The sequence below is a fragment of the Rhincodon typus genome, chromosome 4, assembly GCF_021869965.1.
Source record: "Rhincodon typus isolate 14 chromosome 4, sRhiTyp1.1, whole genome shotgun sequence".
NCBI lineage: Eukaryota > Metazoa > Chordata > Chondrichthyes > Orectolobiformes > Rhincodontidae > Rhincodon > Rhincodon typus.
The window spans coordinates 7361335-7381411 of NC_063335.1; the positions used below are offsets into that span (position 1 = coordinate 7361335).

Here is a 20077-nt window from a genome sequence, read left to right on the forward strand (position 1 = left end):
ATAGTTTTTTTTCTAACTATCTGGTTCACTATATCCTTTAGGGAAGTTGCCGTCCTCAACTGGTCTGGCCTCAGTTCCACAGCAACTGTTCTCTGGGCAATTAGGCTTGCGCAACAAATGCTGGCCTAGTCTGTGACACCCTTATCCAATAAATTTAAAAAAGATTCAACACTTCAGGAATATATAAAACATATGTAAATATAGCACTTTGAACATATTGAAATGTTTGAAGTCACTTCACAGGGGCCTTGCTGTTGTAGTTTATATGCACGATTTAGTCTTGAATGTGGGAGGTTGATCAATAGGTTTGCGGATGATACGCAAACAGTTGGGATGGTAAATAGTGAGGAGGAAAGCCTTAAATTACAGGAGAGTATAGATAAGCTGGTCAGATAATCTGTGGCAAATTGAATTCAATCAAGATAAATGTGACGTAAGGAACTCGGCAGGACAAACAAGGCAATGCAATACATAATGAATGGTAGGACCCTGGGGATCACAGAGGGTCAGAAAGACCTTACTGTGCAAGTCCATCTATTCCAGTAGCAGGACAGGTAAAGTGGTTGAGATGACATATGGGATACTTGGCTGAGACAGAGTGTTTAAAAGCAGGGTGGTCATGCTGGAACTGTATAAAAAGTTGATTAGCCCACACCTAGAGTGCGGTGTGCAATTCTTGAATCCACATTTTAGGAGGGATGTGATTGCACTGGAGATTTAGAAGAATATTGCTTGGGTTGGACAGTTGTAGTCATTAAGAGAGACTGGATAGACTTAGTTTCCTTGGAGCAGAGGAGACTATGTAGGGACATAATTGAGATGTGCAAAATTGTGAGGGCATAGACAGGACAGAACTTTTTTTTCTAGGTAGAGGAAAGGTAAGGGGCAGAAGATCTAGAGGGGCTGAAAGGAAATTCATTTTGCCCAGAAAGTGGAATTCATTGCCTGAAGAGGGCAGCTGAAGCAGAAACCCTCAAAATATTAATAGTATTTAGATATCCATTCCTTATGATTTCTTATAAAGGACACCAAATCTTTGAAATTAAAACCTCTACACTTATTAGGATGCATCAGTCTTGCAATGTTGCTGCAAGACCTCAGCTTGATGAAAACCTGCCTGTGTGTAAAGCTGTCAATAAAAACAAACTGAATTAACCATAGTACCTTGTAAAGCAGAAGGACTGTTGCAAAACAGAAGGCAGATTTAATTGATAGCAGCTGCACCCTCCAGTCATCTGTGATGAATTGTTCTGCACAAATTCTGCCTGGGTGACTGAACGTGCAGTCTAATTCAATTAAAATTTTATCCAGAATTTAGAGAGAGTGTTCTTTTAATAGGATTAAGTAGAGTGATCAAATTATTTATGTAACCTCAAGACAACTTACTTTCTTCTGATTTTCACCACCTGATGACATTAATATTTGTCTCATGCTGATTAAAAAAGAGAGATCAGGCTTTATGAATGGAATACAATAATGTGTTGACAAATCCACTGACCTCCTAAAAACTAGTCTCAACATGCTCCATGTCAACTTTCATTTGTGCCTTTTTCATAGATTTACGTAACAGGCTACGTATCTCACTGGAAACTAGATCACTTAAAATATGCTTACTGCAGTTATTTTACAGGGAATTGCAAGTCTCTTCAGCAATCCCAACATGTTATCAAACGTAAAGGAGGCAGTATTTTTACGTTCCTTAAGCTTGCATCAATCTTCGTTACTTAACGAATTGAGAGAACATTTAAACCAATCTGTTCCTCATGCTTTTGAAATGCAAACACTGAAAACTAAATGCCAATATAATTTTTTTGGATGATTCATTGTTTTCAAACCCTTCCTCAAAATGCATCAAGAGTCAGCCTCTGCTTCTCTACTCCATTGGAGCTTACAACTCAGAGTTCCAAAGAGTCATAACAGACCAAAACATTAACTCTTCTCTCCAGAGATGCTGCCAGACCTGATGAGTTTCTCCAGCACTCAAAAACAAATTCAACAGTTACAGTACTTGCTTTCATCCCTGCCTCTCTGCTTATGTAGTCCATCAAAATGATACTTAAAAATCAGAGCTAAAAGCACCCATCAAGTGTTCCTTGGGTATTCTGGAATTTACTCAGAATTCTGTTCAAATTCTGTTATAATAGTCTGATTTGCTAAAGGTGTTTTTACATCATTCTGCCGATCTTTAATGTTTACATTATATTCACACCAGCTTCTCATACCTCAACCATTTTGAAATCATAGCCTTCTATCTGGTTGCATTATGGCATGGTTTAGCAACTGCTCTTCCCAAGACCGCAAGAAACTATAGAGAGTCATAAATACAGCCCAGTCCATCATGCAAACCAGCCTTCCATCCATTGACTCCATCTATACTTCCCACTGCCTCAGGAAAACAACCAACATAATCAAAGACCCCTCTTCCATCTCGGTTATATCCTTTTTCAACCTATTCTGTCGGGCCAGAAGATATAAAAGTTTGTATACGCTTATGAATAGATCCAAGAACAGCTTCTCTGTTGTTATCAGACTTTTGAAAAGACCTCTTAAATGTTCATTCTGATCTCTCTCTCTCTCTCTGGACCTTCTCTATAGCTATAACACTATTCTGCACTCTGTTCTGCTACACTGATGCACTTTGTATGGTACAATCTGCACGAATTGCATGGAAAACACTTTTCACTGTATCTCAGTATGTGACAATAATAAGTCAATTAGTTATTCTTTGCATCACCGTAGAATCTCATTTGTTCCAAGAAGACTCAAGAAATTGCTTCCCCAAAAAATATTTCAAGATCTCAGTCTGATCCAACAGAATCTGACTCTTAAGATGTGAGCATCGGTTAAAGCCCGCAGCTCGTCCTTAGCATGTACCAATATAGGAGGTGGCGTAGGCGTAGGAGTAGTAGTAGTAGTAGTAGTAGTCGTCGTCGTCTTAGTAGTCGGAGGAGCCCATCAAGCCTACGCAATAAGACCATGGAAAGTCTTCTTGGGGCCTGGGATGGGTCCACATCAAGCAGATGTTCACCTGCACATCTGCCAATGTGGTATACTGCATCCGCTGTACCCGGTGTGGCTTCCTCTACATCGGGGAAACCAAGCGGAGACTCGGGGACCGCTTTGCAGAACACCTACGCTCGGTTCGCAACAAACAACTGCACCTCCCAGTCGCGAACCATTTCAACTCCCCCTCCCATTCCTCAGACGACATGTCCATCCTGGGCCTCCTGCAGTGCCACAACGATGCCACCCGAAGGTTGCAGGAACAGCAACTCATATTCCGCTTGGGAACCCTGCAGCCCAATGGTATCAATGTGGATTTCACAAGTTTCAAAATCTCCCCTCCCCCCACCGCATCCCAAAACCAGTCCAGCTCGTCCCTGCCTCCCTAACCTGTTCTTCCTCCCACCTATCCCCTCCTCCCACCTCAAGCCGCACCTCCATCTCCTACCGACCAACCTCATCCCGCCCCCTTGACCTGTCCGTCCTCCCTGGACTGACCTATCCCCTTCCTAACTCCCTACCTACACTCACCTTTACTGGCTCCATCCCCGCCTCTTCGACCTGTTTGTTTCCTCTCCACCTATCCTCTCCTCTATCCCTCTTCTATCCGCCTCCCACTCTCTCCCTATTTATTTCAAAACCCCCTTCCCCTCCCCCTTTTCTGATGAAGGGTCGAGGCCCGAAACGTCAGCCTCTCTGCTCCTATGATGCTGCTTGGCCTGCTGTGTTCATCCAGCCCTGCACCTTGTTGTCTCGGATTCTCCAGCATCTGCAGTTCCTACTACCCCTATCCCAGACACAAATTCACTACTATTTTCAAATGTGCTGACCTACTTATCTCAATTTACATGAAAGTTAGAATTCCTGATTAAAACTACTGTCTTTGCTAATGGTTGTCTACTCTCTAATTTCCACAATCTAACATTGTACTGACTCCTACTAGTCTTAAATCCTTTACTAATTCTACCCAGCCATCCACTGCTTGTGCTTGTTAGATCCTCTTTTATCATTAAAGTAATTTAGTCTTATGAGTAACAATTCATACAAATTGTTTATATATTTGGGCCATTAATAAGTTTATATTATTTGGGCTGTACATAAATATTTATAATGCTTGAACAGAAATAAAAAGGCCAATTTCCAACTTGTCTATTTTAAAAACCAAGTGCGAGACAAAACAATTCCACACCCAATACAAGACTGGATAAATTTATGTTAGGTGGTGGTGGCGGAAGAATAGAAATTACAATCGAGTAGATTATAACAGATTTTATTCCTTCTAGACCAGAAAAGACAAATGATTCAACTGCAATAGCTAACCACTTACCAGTGCTTCTAACCTAGGACAATGAATGGACAACTGAATCAACGTGTTGTCTGTGATCTGTGGGAAGAAAGAGATTAGTTATTAAACGTACCAAAATGAGAATAAAAGAGAACAGTCTTCTGGCAACCCATTTACATATATTAATTGCTCCTCCATGCAACATATTGGAACAATAGAATATTCATATTTTCAGCATGTAGGTTCATCAATAGCATCAATTTCTCCTTTTATTAATACAAGTGAAAAATTTATAGAATCATACAGGATGGAAACAGACCCTTCAGTCTAACTCCTTTATGCTGACCAAACTAAACTAGTCCCATTTGCCTGCATTTGGCCCATATCCCTCTAAACCTTTCATATTCATGTACCTGTCCAAATATCTTTTGGATATTGTAACTGTTCCTGAATCTACTACTTCCTCTGGCAGTTCATTCTATATATGATCCACCCTCTGTAAATTTAGACACTAGAACTGGGCTGAATGAAAATTAGGAAGATGCATCTTCTGGCAGGCTACAATCTCAAAATGTTTTAGAAAGGAGATTTCAGTCTAACTTGAAGAGATTTTCTTTATTAAAGTTTGAAAATGTCCAGCTCATGAATTGAAGAAATAAGTATAATCACCTATTAAAATTATTTTTTAACAAGTGCAAACAGGTAACTATTTTGAGCTGTAAAAATACACAGAATTGTGTTTGGGTAAAGAACTCTTGCATTGTACAGATGAGTTCTGAAAAGTTCAACTGTTTCTGGAACATGGGAGTCGATCATTCAGCCCTCAAGGCTTGCTCACCATTTATTAGGTTATGAATCACCTGTTCTCCAATTCCAAATCATGTGATGACCTTAAAAATGCATCAGTCTTTTAACACTTCAAATTGGCTTAGTGTGTGTAACCTTTTCATGGAGAATTCTGGATTTCTACTACTGTGAAATGTTTTCTGATTTCAAACTGCCTGCCTCTAATATTAAGATCACATCTCCTTCTCTTGGGATCCTCGATAGAGAGTTTCTCTGCATCTCCCTTTCATCCTGTATAACACGAATTATTTTTAATTCGCTCATGGAATGTTGGCATTGCTGACTTTTTCCCTAGTTGTCCTTTAAAAGATGAATAGTGAGCTGCCTTCTCGAACTGCTACAGTCGATGTGCTGTAGGTAGATCCACAATGCAGTGAAGATTTTCATCCAGCAATACACAAGGAACAGCAATATATTTCAAGTCAGGATGGTGAGTGGGCTTGAAGGGGAACTTGCAGGTGGTGGTGTTCCCATCTATCTGCTGTCCTTATCCTTCTAGATGGCAGTGGTCCTGGTTTGAAAGGTGCTGTCTAAAGAGCCTTGGTGAATTTCTGCAGTGTATCTTAAGATGGTACAAACCTCTGCTACTGAACATCAGTGTTGCAGAGAGTGGATGTTTGCAGATGTGGTGCCAATCAAATAGCGTGCTTTGTCCTGGATGGTTTCATGCTTCTTAAGTATTGTTGGAACTGCACCCATCCAGGCAATTAGGTCACACCTCTTGTACACTCAAGAGAATAGAAGTTCATGTTTATGCAAAACATGCCCTCACAATTTAACACCAAGTCATGTATCATTTTGATGAATTTGAACGAAATGCACAGTTGGCCTCAATAGGTAATAGCTCAGGTATATTTTACTGTATAGAACTGAGAGATTCTACAAGTAGACTTTTTCAAAATTCCTGGACAACTCAAGCACAACTTTCTCCTCAATGTATTTCAGGTCATTCAAGATGAAGCTCAACATTATTAGTCTTTTTGATTGCTTTCTATACTTGGCTTTCTGATTTGTGGATGTGGGTATCAGAATCCCCTTGCCCTTCCTTTCCAACTATTTGGAACAACATGATTTGTCTTCAATCTAAAGTCGATGACCTCTTTTACTCTAGGTTGGCTTCCATTGATCACACTTTTGCCCACTCTCTGTTCATATCTTTTTGTAACTTCCTTTTCCAATGTGCACTACTCATTGTGCTTCCCAGCTTATCATCTATTAACTTAAAAAAGCCAATAACCTAGTACACATTCTTTGAGAATTCATTTGCTATTTCCCACCAAAGGACCATTTATGCCTCCTCTCCATCACCTACTTACCAAGCAAATTTCTAAATCGGGCTGTCAATTCACATTTTTAGCAATTGTTTTTCATACAAAATCTTATAAATGCTTTCTGGAAATTCTGTAATGACTTGACAAATGCGCTGGAAGATCAAGCCCCTGTGCACCACAAGTCATACCAAACGTGTACATGTCTTCTGATGTACATGTCCATGGCAAAAATGTATTTTCATAATAGGTAGGAAAACCATCTTAGTTATTGTGCAGGATTAAAGTGTATCATCCTTTATCCTCAACACATACACACAGCTCTGCTGTGCTATTATGAATGAGGAAAAAATACAGGTGGGAAAAAAAGAGAACAGCCCTGTAGAACAATAAGAACATAACAATAAGAAACAGGAGGTGTTGGCCATCCAGCCTATCAAGCCTACTTTGCTATTTAATAAGATCACGTGTTTGAGTACAGAATATAGAAGGGTAAACTTCAGTTCCTTTGATTTCCTGTATACAAAGTCTATTTGCTGTCAGGCACAGTGTTTTGAAACACTGGTTTTGGTGGAAGATCAGTTAGACCCAAGTCTCTGGGTTAACAGACTTTCAGAATTCATTAGAAGATCAGAGATACTGCTTCAGCTGGGAAAGAGTTAGCTGAAATTTACAACCTTAATGATTCACAAATACTTCATTGAGAGAGGGAGCAAACCTCTACAGCAACTGCCAGCATTCTTCCAATTCCCACTTTTCAGAAGACAGAATTTGCTATTTCCAGCTTGAAGGAAAACAAACCAAAAATCCAGAGGCTGTTACTGGGCAACCTTCAGTACAAGCTTCTTCTAAAGTTCAACTCGTTTGTCTAGCAATCAAGGCCATAAGAGTAATCTCTTAAAAGTTTGACTAGGCACTGTTTATCAAAGTTAGTTGCTCTTCCAGTAAACAGCAAGTAGCTCTCAATTCTCCTTAACACTTGACTTTGCAACAAAATTATTCCACTTTTCAGCCCAGTGATACCTTCATAAACCCAATTCCAGCAGGTCAAGTTTGCCAATTATTTGCCTATTAATGCATGGAGCGGGCTTTGAAGAAAAGATCATTTATGGAAGAGGAGGAAGCTATTCAGCCAGAGTACATACCAGCTCTCCTTGGGAGCAATTCTCACAAGTCCCTGCAGCAGGGCTCAATTCCTACAGCCCTGCAGAATTATTTCCTTCAAGTGTTCGTCTAATTTCTCTTTGTAATGATTCATCATATCCACTTCCATCACCTTCATGGTCGTTGTGTTTTTGGACATTATACTTGCTGTGTTAAAGGGCTCCTTCTAACGTACCCGTTCCCTCAAATCTTTAAATCTGCATCCTTTAGTCCCTGTATAGTCAGGCAATGGTAACACTTTCTCCTTGTCCACCTTATCGAAACCTGTCATAGTTTTGGACAGTTCTATCAAATCTCCCCTCAATCTCTTTTACTGTAAGAAGTTCCTCTGCTTTTCCAGATAAACCTGGCAACTAACACTCCCCAACTCCAGATCCAAACTGGTAAATCTCTTCTCCACTTTCTCAAGGACTCTCAAATTGCTTCTAAAGTGTGATGGTCAGAAGTGGACTCAATACTCTAGTTATAAAATTTTGGTTACAGTCTGAAGGATTAGCACAACTTTCCTGCAGTTGTACTCAATGAAGTTCAAGATATTGCGTATTTTGTTAACCAATCTCTTATGTTCTTCAATCTTCAAAAGATCAATGGACATACAAGCCCAGGTTCTTCTGTTCCTGCACATCTCTTATAACCAAGTCATTAGGCTTATATATCGTGTGACCTCCCCACCACCCCAACAACACGGCCAAGGATTACACCACACTTCACAATATTAAATTCTATCTACCAGTTACCCGCCCATGCTGCTAGCCAATGGCCAACCTTCACTCACATGCAGTTTTTTTTTGCCCTCGGTGATAAAGGCAGCACAAAGCAGGAGTCTGAGTGAACAGACTGAGGTGACGCACCACAAATAATATAGTTCACAAATGCAGAGCAGAATGTTATGGCACATCAACGTTCTTCCCACGGTCAAAGCTGAAGAGCCAGTGAACCCAGAATTTGTTGGTGTTAGAATTGTTGTCTCAAAAATCGGCAACCATGAGACCACGTTAGTGCCAGATTTCAGAGGAAAAAAAGGAATGTTCATTCAATTAATTTAAAACACATTTAATCAATTGATGAAGTTTTCTCCTTACAAATTTTGAAAGCAATGAAAACATAGTAGTGAAGAAATAATGTTTGATTAAAAATTAATAAGTCAAATAGTAAGGCTATCTTGTAACTTGTGCTAGATTCAAGGTACAAGGGCATGGTCATGAAGCTATCAGAGAATCGCACTCCTGCCTCTGTCCCTCCTTTAAACCACTCCCTCAAAACTTTCCTCTTTTGGTAAAGGTTTTTGCTCATCTGCTCCAACATCTCCTTTTGCAGCTCAGAGAGACAGACATTCTCAAACTGAATTTGTAAAGTTTCTTAGGGCTTTTTATTTTGTTACATTAAGAGGCTCAATATGATGATGTCCGAAAGAAGTGCTTGCGCATTTACTAAATTAAATAGCCTTTTAGCATAATTGCTACAACGTATGAATAGCAGCAAATAAAAAGTCTGTCTCTCTGCATAAGTATGGTATCTTTCGCACTGACTGCATCCCAAACTGCTTCATAACCAATGAAGTAATTTTCAATTGTAGTCACTGTTGCACTGTGAGAAAGTTAGCAAACATTTTGTACAGTAAAGTTTGTAGGGAGCATTGATACAAATGACCAGATGATGATGTGTCATGTACATTGAGCGCTTAGAATTGACCAGACCAGTAGGATTCTTCCTCTGCTCTTATTCAAGTAACAATGAGACTTTTATTTAAATGTGAGAAAGGGCAGGCTTTGTAGAACAATGCATTTAACATTACGTTCAGTGGCACCTTTTAACGTTTACAGCAACATTAAACAAATATTTGATACATATCTGAACTGCCTTAAAATAAGCATCACAAGGTTACAACTTAGTTATAATGCAAAGAATTTTTTATTGCTTAAAAAGCACTTGATATTAGAGCAAAAGGAACCAGAATAGTGGAAACACTGTACAATAAATGTGATGAGAATGTGGTCTGCATAAAATTTACTCAGAATTGTTAAACTAAGTTTGTAATGGTATTTGGGAACCTGCATCAGAAACAAAATTGTGCTGGAGGAAACAGCAAGGAGAATAAACACTATTTTCCAAGTCTGCAATAAAAAAAGTGATGTTTTAAAATGAAACTCATCAATAAATTATTCAAGTGTTGTAAAGGCAATTTGTAAAATGCAGCATGTTGCAGCTGTCGTACACTTCTTATTTAAACTTCATCGTGGTCAATAATGGTCAAATCCCAAATTGCTGACATGCCCTTCCTTCTCTGCAGAATGATCCTACTGCATCCCTTGAGGTTTAGACCGTGGAGTTGCTATTCTTAAGACTTGCTCTGTAACTGTTGACAGAAGAAAGTCGGAATAAATTCCCTCTGAAGTCATCCTTATTATGTTTGTCCCCAAAAGATGCAACAATGGCATATGAATTTAATTTGCAACAGATAGTCAAATATAAATTTACCAGGTCGTACTTTCAGCTCTTCTCTATTCAATCTTAAAAATAAATATAGCCTAAATTTGTTCTCCTTCAGGCTCCATATCACCCAAAAGTCCAAACATATTTTTCATGTTCAATTATTCTCTAATATCAACCCATGAAACTCAAGTGAAATATATTTTCCTGTTAGCAGTGGGTGACGTCGCAGAAGACTCTGTTCATACACTGCTTTCCCTTCAGAACTTCTTGCACAATTTAATTGTTCTCCAACAAGCCCATACTTCAGTCTGCTCCAACTACCAAACCTTTGTCAGTTCAGTACTTTTTCTGCATCCATTTCCCGGTGTTATATTCCCTTCTCCCAGCATTTCCTGAGACTGTAACACGTTTCCTTGACGTATTTGTCAACTTCACACAGTAACCAGTCCATCCTATTAACACCTCCATCATGGTATTCCTCCACAGGCAAATCTGCCCTCATGATTCCACTCCCAAAAGTCCAGTGCACCTTCAGAAATGGCATTTCCTCCTGCCCTTTACAGTAATCTCTGAAATACCCTTTCCTCTCCTCATTTATAGATTTCCCTTTAACAGTATTATCTTTAAGTATGTAGTCAGTGCATACATTAACAGCTTTATGACCCGTCTCAAATTATCCTCGTCAAGTTGTAGATAAGCCAAAAAAAACCCTTGAACATCAACGGACCAATTTCATTTAATGGAATTTAGATGGTTTAAAACGTAATCCCCTTGACCCCAATTTTAGTCCAGCTGCCAGCTTTATTTCCAAATAAGTAAAACTAAAACTGAAGGCATCGTGACCAATAGGTGACTAAAATTAAAAGAAGTTCAAGAGGACTAACCTGGAAAGTTGTGGAGCTAGATGGGGTTAGAGGTATGGAAGGATAAGCAATGGAAGAATTTGAAAACAAGAGTGAATTTTAAACTCTGGATGTTGCTTATTTGGAAGCCAGCGTAGGTCCATGAGCACAGAACCTAGACGGCAGCTTATTTTAGATCGGTGATAGAACATTGAACAGTACAGCACTAAACAGGCCCTTTGGTCCACGAGATTGTGCTGACCTATTATCCTACAAGATCAAACTAACCTGCAAAGCCTTCATTTTACTATCATCTATGTGCCTATCCAAGAGTCCCTAATGGATCTGACTCTACCACCGCCGCTGGCAGTGCATTCCACGCACCCACCACTGTAAAAAAAAACCTACCTCTGACATCTCCCCTACACCTTCCTCCAATCACCTTAAAATTATGCCCCCTCGTGATAGCCATTTCCGCCCTGGGAAAAAGTCTCTGGCTATGCCTCTCATCATCTTGTACACCTCCATCAAATCACCTCTCATCCTTCTTCGCTCCAATGGAAAAGCCCTAGCTCCCTCAACCTTTCCTCATAAGACCTGCCCTCCAGTCCAGGCAGCATCCTGGTAAATCTCCTCTGCACCCTCTCTAAAGCTTCCACATCTTTCCTGTAATGAGGTGACCAGAACTGAACACAATATCCCAAGTGTGGTCTAACCAGGGTTTGATAGAGCTGCAGCATAAACTCGCAGCTCTTAAACTCAATCCCCCTGTCAATGAAAGCCAGAACACCATACGCCTTCTTAACAACCCTATCAACTTGGGTGGCAACTTTGAGGGATCTATGGACGTGGACCTCAAGATCCCTCTGTTCCTCCACACTGCCAAGAATCCTGCCATTAACCCTGTATTCTGCATCCAAATTCCACCTTCCAAAATGAATCACTTCACACTTTTCCAAGTTGAATTCCATCTGCCGCTTCTTTGCCCAGCTCTGCATGCTGTCAATGTCCCGCTGCAACCTACAACAGCCCTCCACTATGTCCACAACTCCACCAACCTTGGTGTCATCAGCAAACTTACTAACCCACCCTTCCACTTCCTCATTCAAGTCATTTATAAAAATTACAAAGAGTAGAGGTCCCAGAAAAGATCCCTGTGGAACATCACTGGTTACTGAGCTCCAGGCTGAATACTTTCCGAATACTTTCCATCTACTACCACCCTCTGTCTTCTGTTGGACAGCCAATTCTGTATCCAGACAGCCAAATTTACCTGAATCCCATGCCTCCTTACTTTCTGAATGAGCCTACCTGAGGAACATTATCAAATTGCTAAAATCCATATACACCATATCCACTGCTCTACCTTCATTGATGTGTTTTGCCACATCCTCAAAGAATTCAATAAGACTCGAGGCTTGACCTGCCCCTCTCAAAGCCATGCCGACTATCTCTAATCAAACTATGCTTTTCCAAATAATCATAAATACTGTCTCTCAGAATCCTCTCCAACAATTTGCCCACCACAGGGGAAAGACTGACTGGTCTGTAATTCCCAAGGTTATCCCTATTCCCTTTCTTGAACAAGGGAATAACATTTGCCACCCTCCAATCATCTGGTACTACTCAGTGGACAGCGAGTACACAAAGATCATCCACAAAGGTGCAGCAATCTTTTTCCTCGCTTCCCGTAGAAACCTTGGGTATATCCCATCTGGCCCAGGGGACTTATTCTCACATTTTTCAAAATTTCTAGCACATCCTCCTTCCTAACATCAACCTATTCGAGCATATCTGCCTGTTTCACACTGTCCTCACAAATGACAAGGTTCCTCTCACTAGTGAATAGGGAAGGAAAATATTTATTAAGGACCTTCCCTATGTCCTCCAACTCCAGGCACAAGTTCCCTCCACTATCCCTGATCAGCCCTACCCTCACTCTGGCCATCCTCTTGTTCCTTAAAGAAGTATAGAACGCTTTGGGGTTTTCCTTAATCCTACCCACCAAGGCTTTTCCATGCCCTCTTTTAGCTCTCCTAAGTCCATTCTTCAATTCCTTCCTGGCTACCTTGTAACCCTCTACAGCCCTGTCCGATCCTTGCTTCCTCAACCTTAAGTAAGCTTCCTTCTTCCTCTTGACTAGATGTTCCACATGTCCTGTCATCCAAGGTTCTTTCACCTTACGATCCCTTCCTGGTCTCAGTGGGATAAACCTATCCAGCACTCGTAGCACGCGCTCCCTAAACAACCTCCACATTTGTCATGCATCTCCCTGAGAACATCTGTTCCCAGTTTATGTTCCACAGCTCCTGCCTAATAGCATTGTGATTCCCCCTCCCCCAGTTAAATACCTTCCCATACAGTCTGCTCCTATCCCTCTCCGTGACTATAGTAAAGGTCGAAGTTGTGATCACTATCACCGAAATGCTCTTCCATCAAGAGATCTGACACCTGGCCTGGTTCGTTGCCAAGCACCAAATCCAATATAGCCTCCCCTCTAGCCGGTCTATCTGCATATTGAGTCAGGAATCTTTCCTGGACACCTGACAAAATCTGCTCCAGCCAAACTATTTGCACTTAGGATGCTCCAGTTGATATTAGGGAAGTTGAAGTCGCCCATGACAACAACCTTGTTACTTCTGCACCTTTCCAAAATCTGCCTCCCAATCTGTTTCTCAGTGTCTCTGTTGCTGCTGGGGGGGGTCTATAGAAAACTCCCAATAAAGTGACTGCTCCTTTCCAGTTTCTGACTTCCACCCATATTGACTCAGTAGACAAACCCTCCTCCACGACCTCCCTTTCTGCAGCTGTGATACTATCCCTGATTAGCAATGCCACTCCCCCACTCTTTTACCTCCCTCCTTATTTCTTTTGAAACATCTAAACCCTGGAACATCCAACAATCATTCCTGCTCCTGTGATATTCAAGTTTCCGTATTGGCCACAACATCGTAACTCCGTGCTTTAAGTTCGTCACCCTTATTCCTAACACTCCTTGCGTTAAAATAGACACACTTCAACCCATCACACTGACTGTGACTTTGCCCTATTAACTGTCTATCCTTCCTCACAGACTCTCTGCACGCTGTATCTGCCTGTACACTGGCTACTCCATCCTCTGATCCGTAGCTCCGGTTCCCAGCCTCCTGCCAAACTAGTTTAAACCCTCCCGCTCAGGATATTGATGCCCTTCCAGTTCAGGTGCAACCTGTCCTTCTTGTACAGGTTCCTCCTTCCCCAGAAGGTATCCCAATGATCCACATTTCTGAGGCCCTCCCTCCTACACCAGCTCTGTAGCCATGTGTTCAGCTGCACTCTGTCTCTATTCCTAGCCTCACTAGCCCATGGCACCGGTAGTAATCCTGAGATTACTACTCTGCTCGTCCTGACTTTTAGCTTCCAACCTAACCTCCTATATTCACTTTTCAGGTCCTCATCCCTTTTCCTAGTTATGTGATTGGTACTGATGTGTACCACGACTTCTGGCTGCTCACCCTCCCCCTTAAGAATCCTGTAGACTCGAACAGAGACATCCCTGACCCTGGCACCCAGGAGGCAGCATACCATCCGGGAGTCTTGTTCGTGAACACAGAATCTCCTGTCTGTTCCCCTAACCATTGGATCTCCTATCACTATCATTCTCCTATTCTCCCCCATTCCCTTCTGAGCCACAGAGCCAGTCTCAGTGCCAGAGACCTGGCCGCCATGGCTTTCCACTGGTGGGTCCCCCCCAAACAGTATCCAAAGCATTATACTTATTGTTAAGGAAAATGGCCACAGGGGATCCCTGCACTATCTGCCTATTTCCTTTCCCCCTCCTGACAGTCACCCAGTTACCTTTATCCTGTAACTTAGGTGTGACTACCTCCCTATAACTCCTCTCTATCACCCAGTCAGTCTCCCGAATGATCCGGAGTTCATCCATGCCCTAACGTGGTCTGTGAGGAGCTGGAGTTGGGTGCACTTCTCACAGCTGAAGTCATCAGGGACACTAGTGGTGACCCTTACCTCCCAAATCTTACAAGAGGAGCGTGCAACTGCCCTAGCTTCCATCCCCTCTGCTCTAAATTGCCAGAAGAGATAAAGAGAAAGAAGGAAAAAAAACAAACCTTCACCTGACCGACCCTCCACACTGTTTTTTGGTTACAGGAGGAGGATGGGTGGGAGTGTAGTGTTACGGGTTTAGCCACTGCCCAAATAGATTAGTTCACTTACCCAGCAGTCCTCATGTCCGCGTTTGCTCCTGCTCAGCCTCCGTTCCATTTATTCACGAGGCAAGTATTTTATACACAAACTTACCTTCCCGGCTGCCCCCGGCTCACACTCTCACGACTCCCGCCGCTGAAATGTTCTAAAATAAAGCCAAATCTAAAGCACTCATCAACCTACTTAAAGATAGCAGATATTTCAGCATCCAAACTCTCACCACTGAGAATGAGGCCTGCACAGACTCAGCTTATTGCTACAATTCATGTTCAAAAGAGAGCCGTGGAAGAGGACATCTTGTAATGGCTAATCTAATCTAGATTCCTCCATTCATTCAATCATTCTGTACACGTGCTTGGAAGGCCTACCAGTCAATAGCAGATATTCTGTCTCCTAATAATTGCCCTTTCTAAAAATTAATGGCTATCAGGGTACAGGATCTACATCTGGCTGAACAGAGCTGTGACCTCCAATAAGATCCTCCACAAATGTACCTGCCAGCACTGTATGCTTCTGTTTACATATCAGTTTAATTATCCAAGTGGATACTGCAGAAATTCAAAGATCCTCAGACAGCACCTCCTTCCAAACCTATGACCACTTCCATCTAGAAGGCCAAGGGCTGCAGATACATCAGTACCGATGACATAACCTTCAAGTTCCCCTCCAAGCCATTCATCATCCTGACTTGGAAATATATCACCGTTCCTTCACTGTTGCTCAGTCAAAACCCTGGAATTCCCTCCCTAACGGCATTGTGGGTCAACCCACAGCAGGTGGACTGCATTGGTTCAAGAATGCAGCTCACCACCACCTTCTCAAGGGCAACGCTCACATCCCACAAGTGAATTTTAAGAATTACACAGAAGTGCAGATGTTCTGTGAAGGTGCAGCCTCAGAAGTAATCATATCCTCAGACTTGTAGTCCAGACTCTCTATTGTCTGTTGCTTTGTTTAAATACTACAGATAGTTGAAATTGCTTCCAGATTCAGTATCATTTCTGCTCTCTCACTTCACCATTTCAAACAGAATCTCAGAACTGTTAAGGTGCAGAAGGCTATTAGTTCCATTCTCTCTGCATTGGCTTTCTAAGCATTTTGGCGAATACTAGGCACCAAGTCTTTTCTCAATTTATCTTCACATTGGATAATATTTAAACAGAGACAGAGCCCTCTAAATGCCTTAAGTTAACTAGTCTTCATCACGCTTCATAGACAGTGCATTCCAAACCAGAAGCACTCAATGCGTTAAAAAAACGGTTCGCTCTCATCTCACGTTTCCCTTTTTTCCCAAACCACTTTAAATCTGTGCCCTCTGGATGTGGGTCATTTCATTGGAGAGGAGATGGGAAAATAGTTTCTCCCTCCCTACCGTGGCAAAATACCTCATGATTTTGAAAACTTCCATGAAATCTGTCCTCAGTCTTCTTCTCTCAGAGGAAAACTATACTAACATCTCCAAACTCTCCTCATTACTGAAGTTTCTCTGGAACAATTTATCATCCCCTTCTGCAGCCCCTTCAATATATTCACACCCTTCCTAAAGTATGATGGCCAAAACAATACACAACACTCCAATAAGGTCTAACCAGTGTCCTATGCAAGTTCAGAATAATGTGCCAACTCTTGTACTCTTTGCTCCTACTGATGGCAGCTAGAATAGTGTATATTGTTTTAAGATAGCGCTCTCCACTTGCCTTGATATCGGAGCCCTTTCTTTATCCAAATGAAAATGGTTTAGAGCCTGGTTTGCTGGGACAATTTTGAATTTTGCATAAATGATACAAAACTTGGAGAGCTGTACTGAGGACAGTGCAAAATTTCCAAAAGACATTGACAAGCTGGACAAGCCATTTTTCATGATGTACGCACACATACTCCCAAGTCCCCCTGCTCCTGCACACTATAACAGTACCTTCTATTTCAGGCTGACTCTCTATGTTTTGTACCAAAATGTATCATACCCTGTAGTTCTCTACAATGAAATTCCATCTATTCACCCACTTCACCAGCTTTTCGGTCATCTTTTTACAATTGTTGTGCTTATAGAAGACTTTGAGATTCATTGTATGATAGCTGCCAGTTTTTTCTTCCACAATCCATCTTTGCTGCTCTTATTTGTTTTTCACCCCCCTTCGAAACCTTCTGTATTCAGCTTGGTTCTAGGCGTCTGTATCACCCGACACCTGTCATAAGTACACTTTATTTCCTTTCCATCTCTTCTATCATCCTGGAACACGGTAATTATTTGCCCTATGTTTCCTTTTGAAGGAATATACCTTGACTGTGCCCGATTGCCTCTTTGAAAGGATTATTCAGCTGCTGTTTCACTGGCCAACAATTTGGTTCCAGCCTATTAGGCCAAGCTTCAGTCTTGCCCCATTGAAGTCTGCTGTCTGCCAGTTTACCATTCTTACTCTGGATTGACCAATTTGATTTTTCACTGTCATCCTAAACCTAATGGGGTAACCAATTTTACTTGATTTGCTCATTTCACTTCATTTCCAAAAACTACATCTATCAGTGCCTTTCTTGTTGGGCTGGACACACACTCCTATACAAAATTCTCCTGAACAGAATTTGGAACATCTGACCGTCACTACCCCACTACACTGCCATTATCCCAGTCTATATGCGGGTAATTGAAGTCTCCCATTAAAATTACTTTGATACACCTCTCTGCAATTTCCTTATTCTTCTACATCCTTCCCGCTTGTTGCGAACGTATAGACTAAAGCAAGCAATGTAATTGCACCCTTCTTATCCCTTAGCTCTAGCTATATCTAATCTGTCCTTGACCCATCTGAAACATCCTGGTCTCCAATATTCTCCTCAACCAAGGCGTCTGTGATTGATAGCAAGAACTGCAGATGCTGAAGCCAGAGTCAATACAGTGTGGAGCTGGAGGAACACTGCAGGTCAGGCAGCAGAGGAGCAGTCCTTATCAAGGGTGTAAACCCAAAATGTCGACTCTGATGCTGCCTGACCTACTGTGTTCATACTAAATTTCTATTTTAGCGCTACCTGTCGCTCCCAGCATTTCCTACACATAGCTTCTACTTTATAATAGTCTTTCCTGGCTCCCACACCAGGATGATGAGATTCTTAAACTCTCCCAAACAGTTCCTTTGGGCTGTTAGCTGGTACTTAATCCCAGCTCTGTTCACATACAACCCATCTGGCTTAGACAGGTGCCAAATCACCCAGTGTCCAGAGTCCTGGGAATCTATAGCACTTCCTTCCTGCAGCATTTTTCCAAGCCATTCATTCATCTTCATTAACTTCCTAATTCTATATACATGCACACACACAGCTCTGCCTCCCAAAGTGCCAAAGCCCTGGCTCTTGTTGCACCCTCTATTGATCCATTTCCCTCACCAATATCCAAACAAAAATACAGTTAGTGAGCAGGACCTCTGGTGATTCCTGCAGTACTTGCCTTTTTCTCTTGGACTGCCTGGCAGTCACCCATGCCCCATCTGCCTCTTGGCCCTAACTCGCATGGTGTCCGCCTTTCTAAATGTGCTATCCACAACACTCTGCTTCATGAATGCAACTCAGTGCAGCTTTGGCCATTTTTCACACTGGAACCCTGAACTGAAGCTTGTGTAGCTGTCCTGTACATGGGTTCGCTTAGGTAACAAGATGTGTCCACTTGGCCAAACTACACTGCGATATATTAACATTTTTTCAGTTACTGTACTTGCTTTAACCTTACTCTTTTACTATTAACTATAAATTGGAGATTAGTAGAAAGCAGAAATTCTTTACCTTTACTCACAAATCAGCTCACACTCCTTTGCCTACAAATCCATACTTTTCTGTTGCTGGTATGGAAATTTACTTCTCCAAGATTACTGGTGTTGAAAATCCATTTCTAACAGCAGCTGCTCAGCAACCAAACTTACGTTTTCCATGTGAAATATGCCTTGTAGTTACTATCAGAGCCAAACCAGGAAGTTTTAACCACAATGAAATGGTCTGTTGGGACAGTGTGCAGTTTAAAAAGAATTCATTTTCAGAGTGGAAACACAACTGCTCTCACTTCTGAATTAAATGAAAGTCCATTTGGATGCCAATACAAAACCAGCTTATCAAATCACAAATCTCCAAATAGAATTTAGGAAGGTAATTATCACAATTAACATTGCAAGGGGTGTTTTGAAATTATTTTCGACCTGGCTTCAAATTGAGCAGCACAGGTTTCCTGAAGTTATGGCAATTGACCAAGGAAATGAAACTGTGTTTAAACACTCATTCGGTTGGCTACATCAATTTGTCATTATCCTGTTTGAAACAAACCTTACTTAATGCATGCTTACTTTCCCCTACCAAATATTTTGAGAGTGCTTTATAGGTTGCAAAAATGGGATCATTTCATATTTTTAGGCTCAGGGTATAGAGTGATTTGGATAAGGCTATCAGCACCTGTGACAGTTGCAGTGTTCTGTGTGAAATCAACACATGCAGGGGAGAAAAGTCCACAGGTACAGGACTGAAGGAGTATTAATCATCTTCAGAAAAACAAACAGGATATAGAGCATCCAAAATTATGCCATTTCTTACATTGTTGGCTGGGCTCACACAGATGCCCGAATATTGCCAAGATTCACCTAACATGAACCGTAACAAATTAAACTCTCTAGACCTCTTGGAATCTGGCCCCACCTCCCCATAAACACCAATCACAAATCGTTCTTGGCTGTCCTAGATGGTTTTGACCAGTGCAGCTAAACACACCCAGGCACGTGAAGAGTACTCCATCACAATCCGGACTTGTGCCTCATAGTAGTAGACGGCCTTTAGGGAGTTAGGAGTTAACTTGGGTGGCGCAAAATTCACAGCTTCTGCTAACTTATAGCTTATCAAGGCACTGACAGTGGGTGATTCAGCAAAGACAATGAAGGTCAAGAATAAATTATGGGATCTGTTCTAGTTGGAGACAGAGTCATTGCCTGGCACTTTTTGGTACAAGACACTTATCAGTCCATAATGGCATGGTAGCAGTCATATCCAGTGTTCACCTGTAT

At 41.6% G+C, this 20077-nt stretch overlaps 1 protein-coding gene across 1 annotated transcript in view; it reads right to left on the reverse strand.

The window, feature by feature from the left end:
• LOC109929992 (F-box and leucine-rich repeat protein 2) overlaps window positions 1–20077 on the reverse strand; it is a 136380-nt gene that overhangs the window by 7510 nt on the left and 108793 nt on the right. The window contains exon 13 of the mRNA XM_048595635.1: window positions 4331–4387. Coding sequence (XP_048451592.1) covers window positions 4331–4387 — 57 coding nt within the window. The remainder of the gene's footprint in view (window positions 1–4330; window positions 4388–20077) is intronic.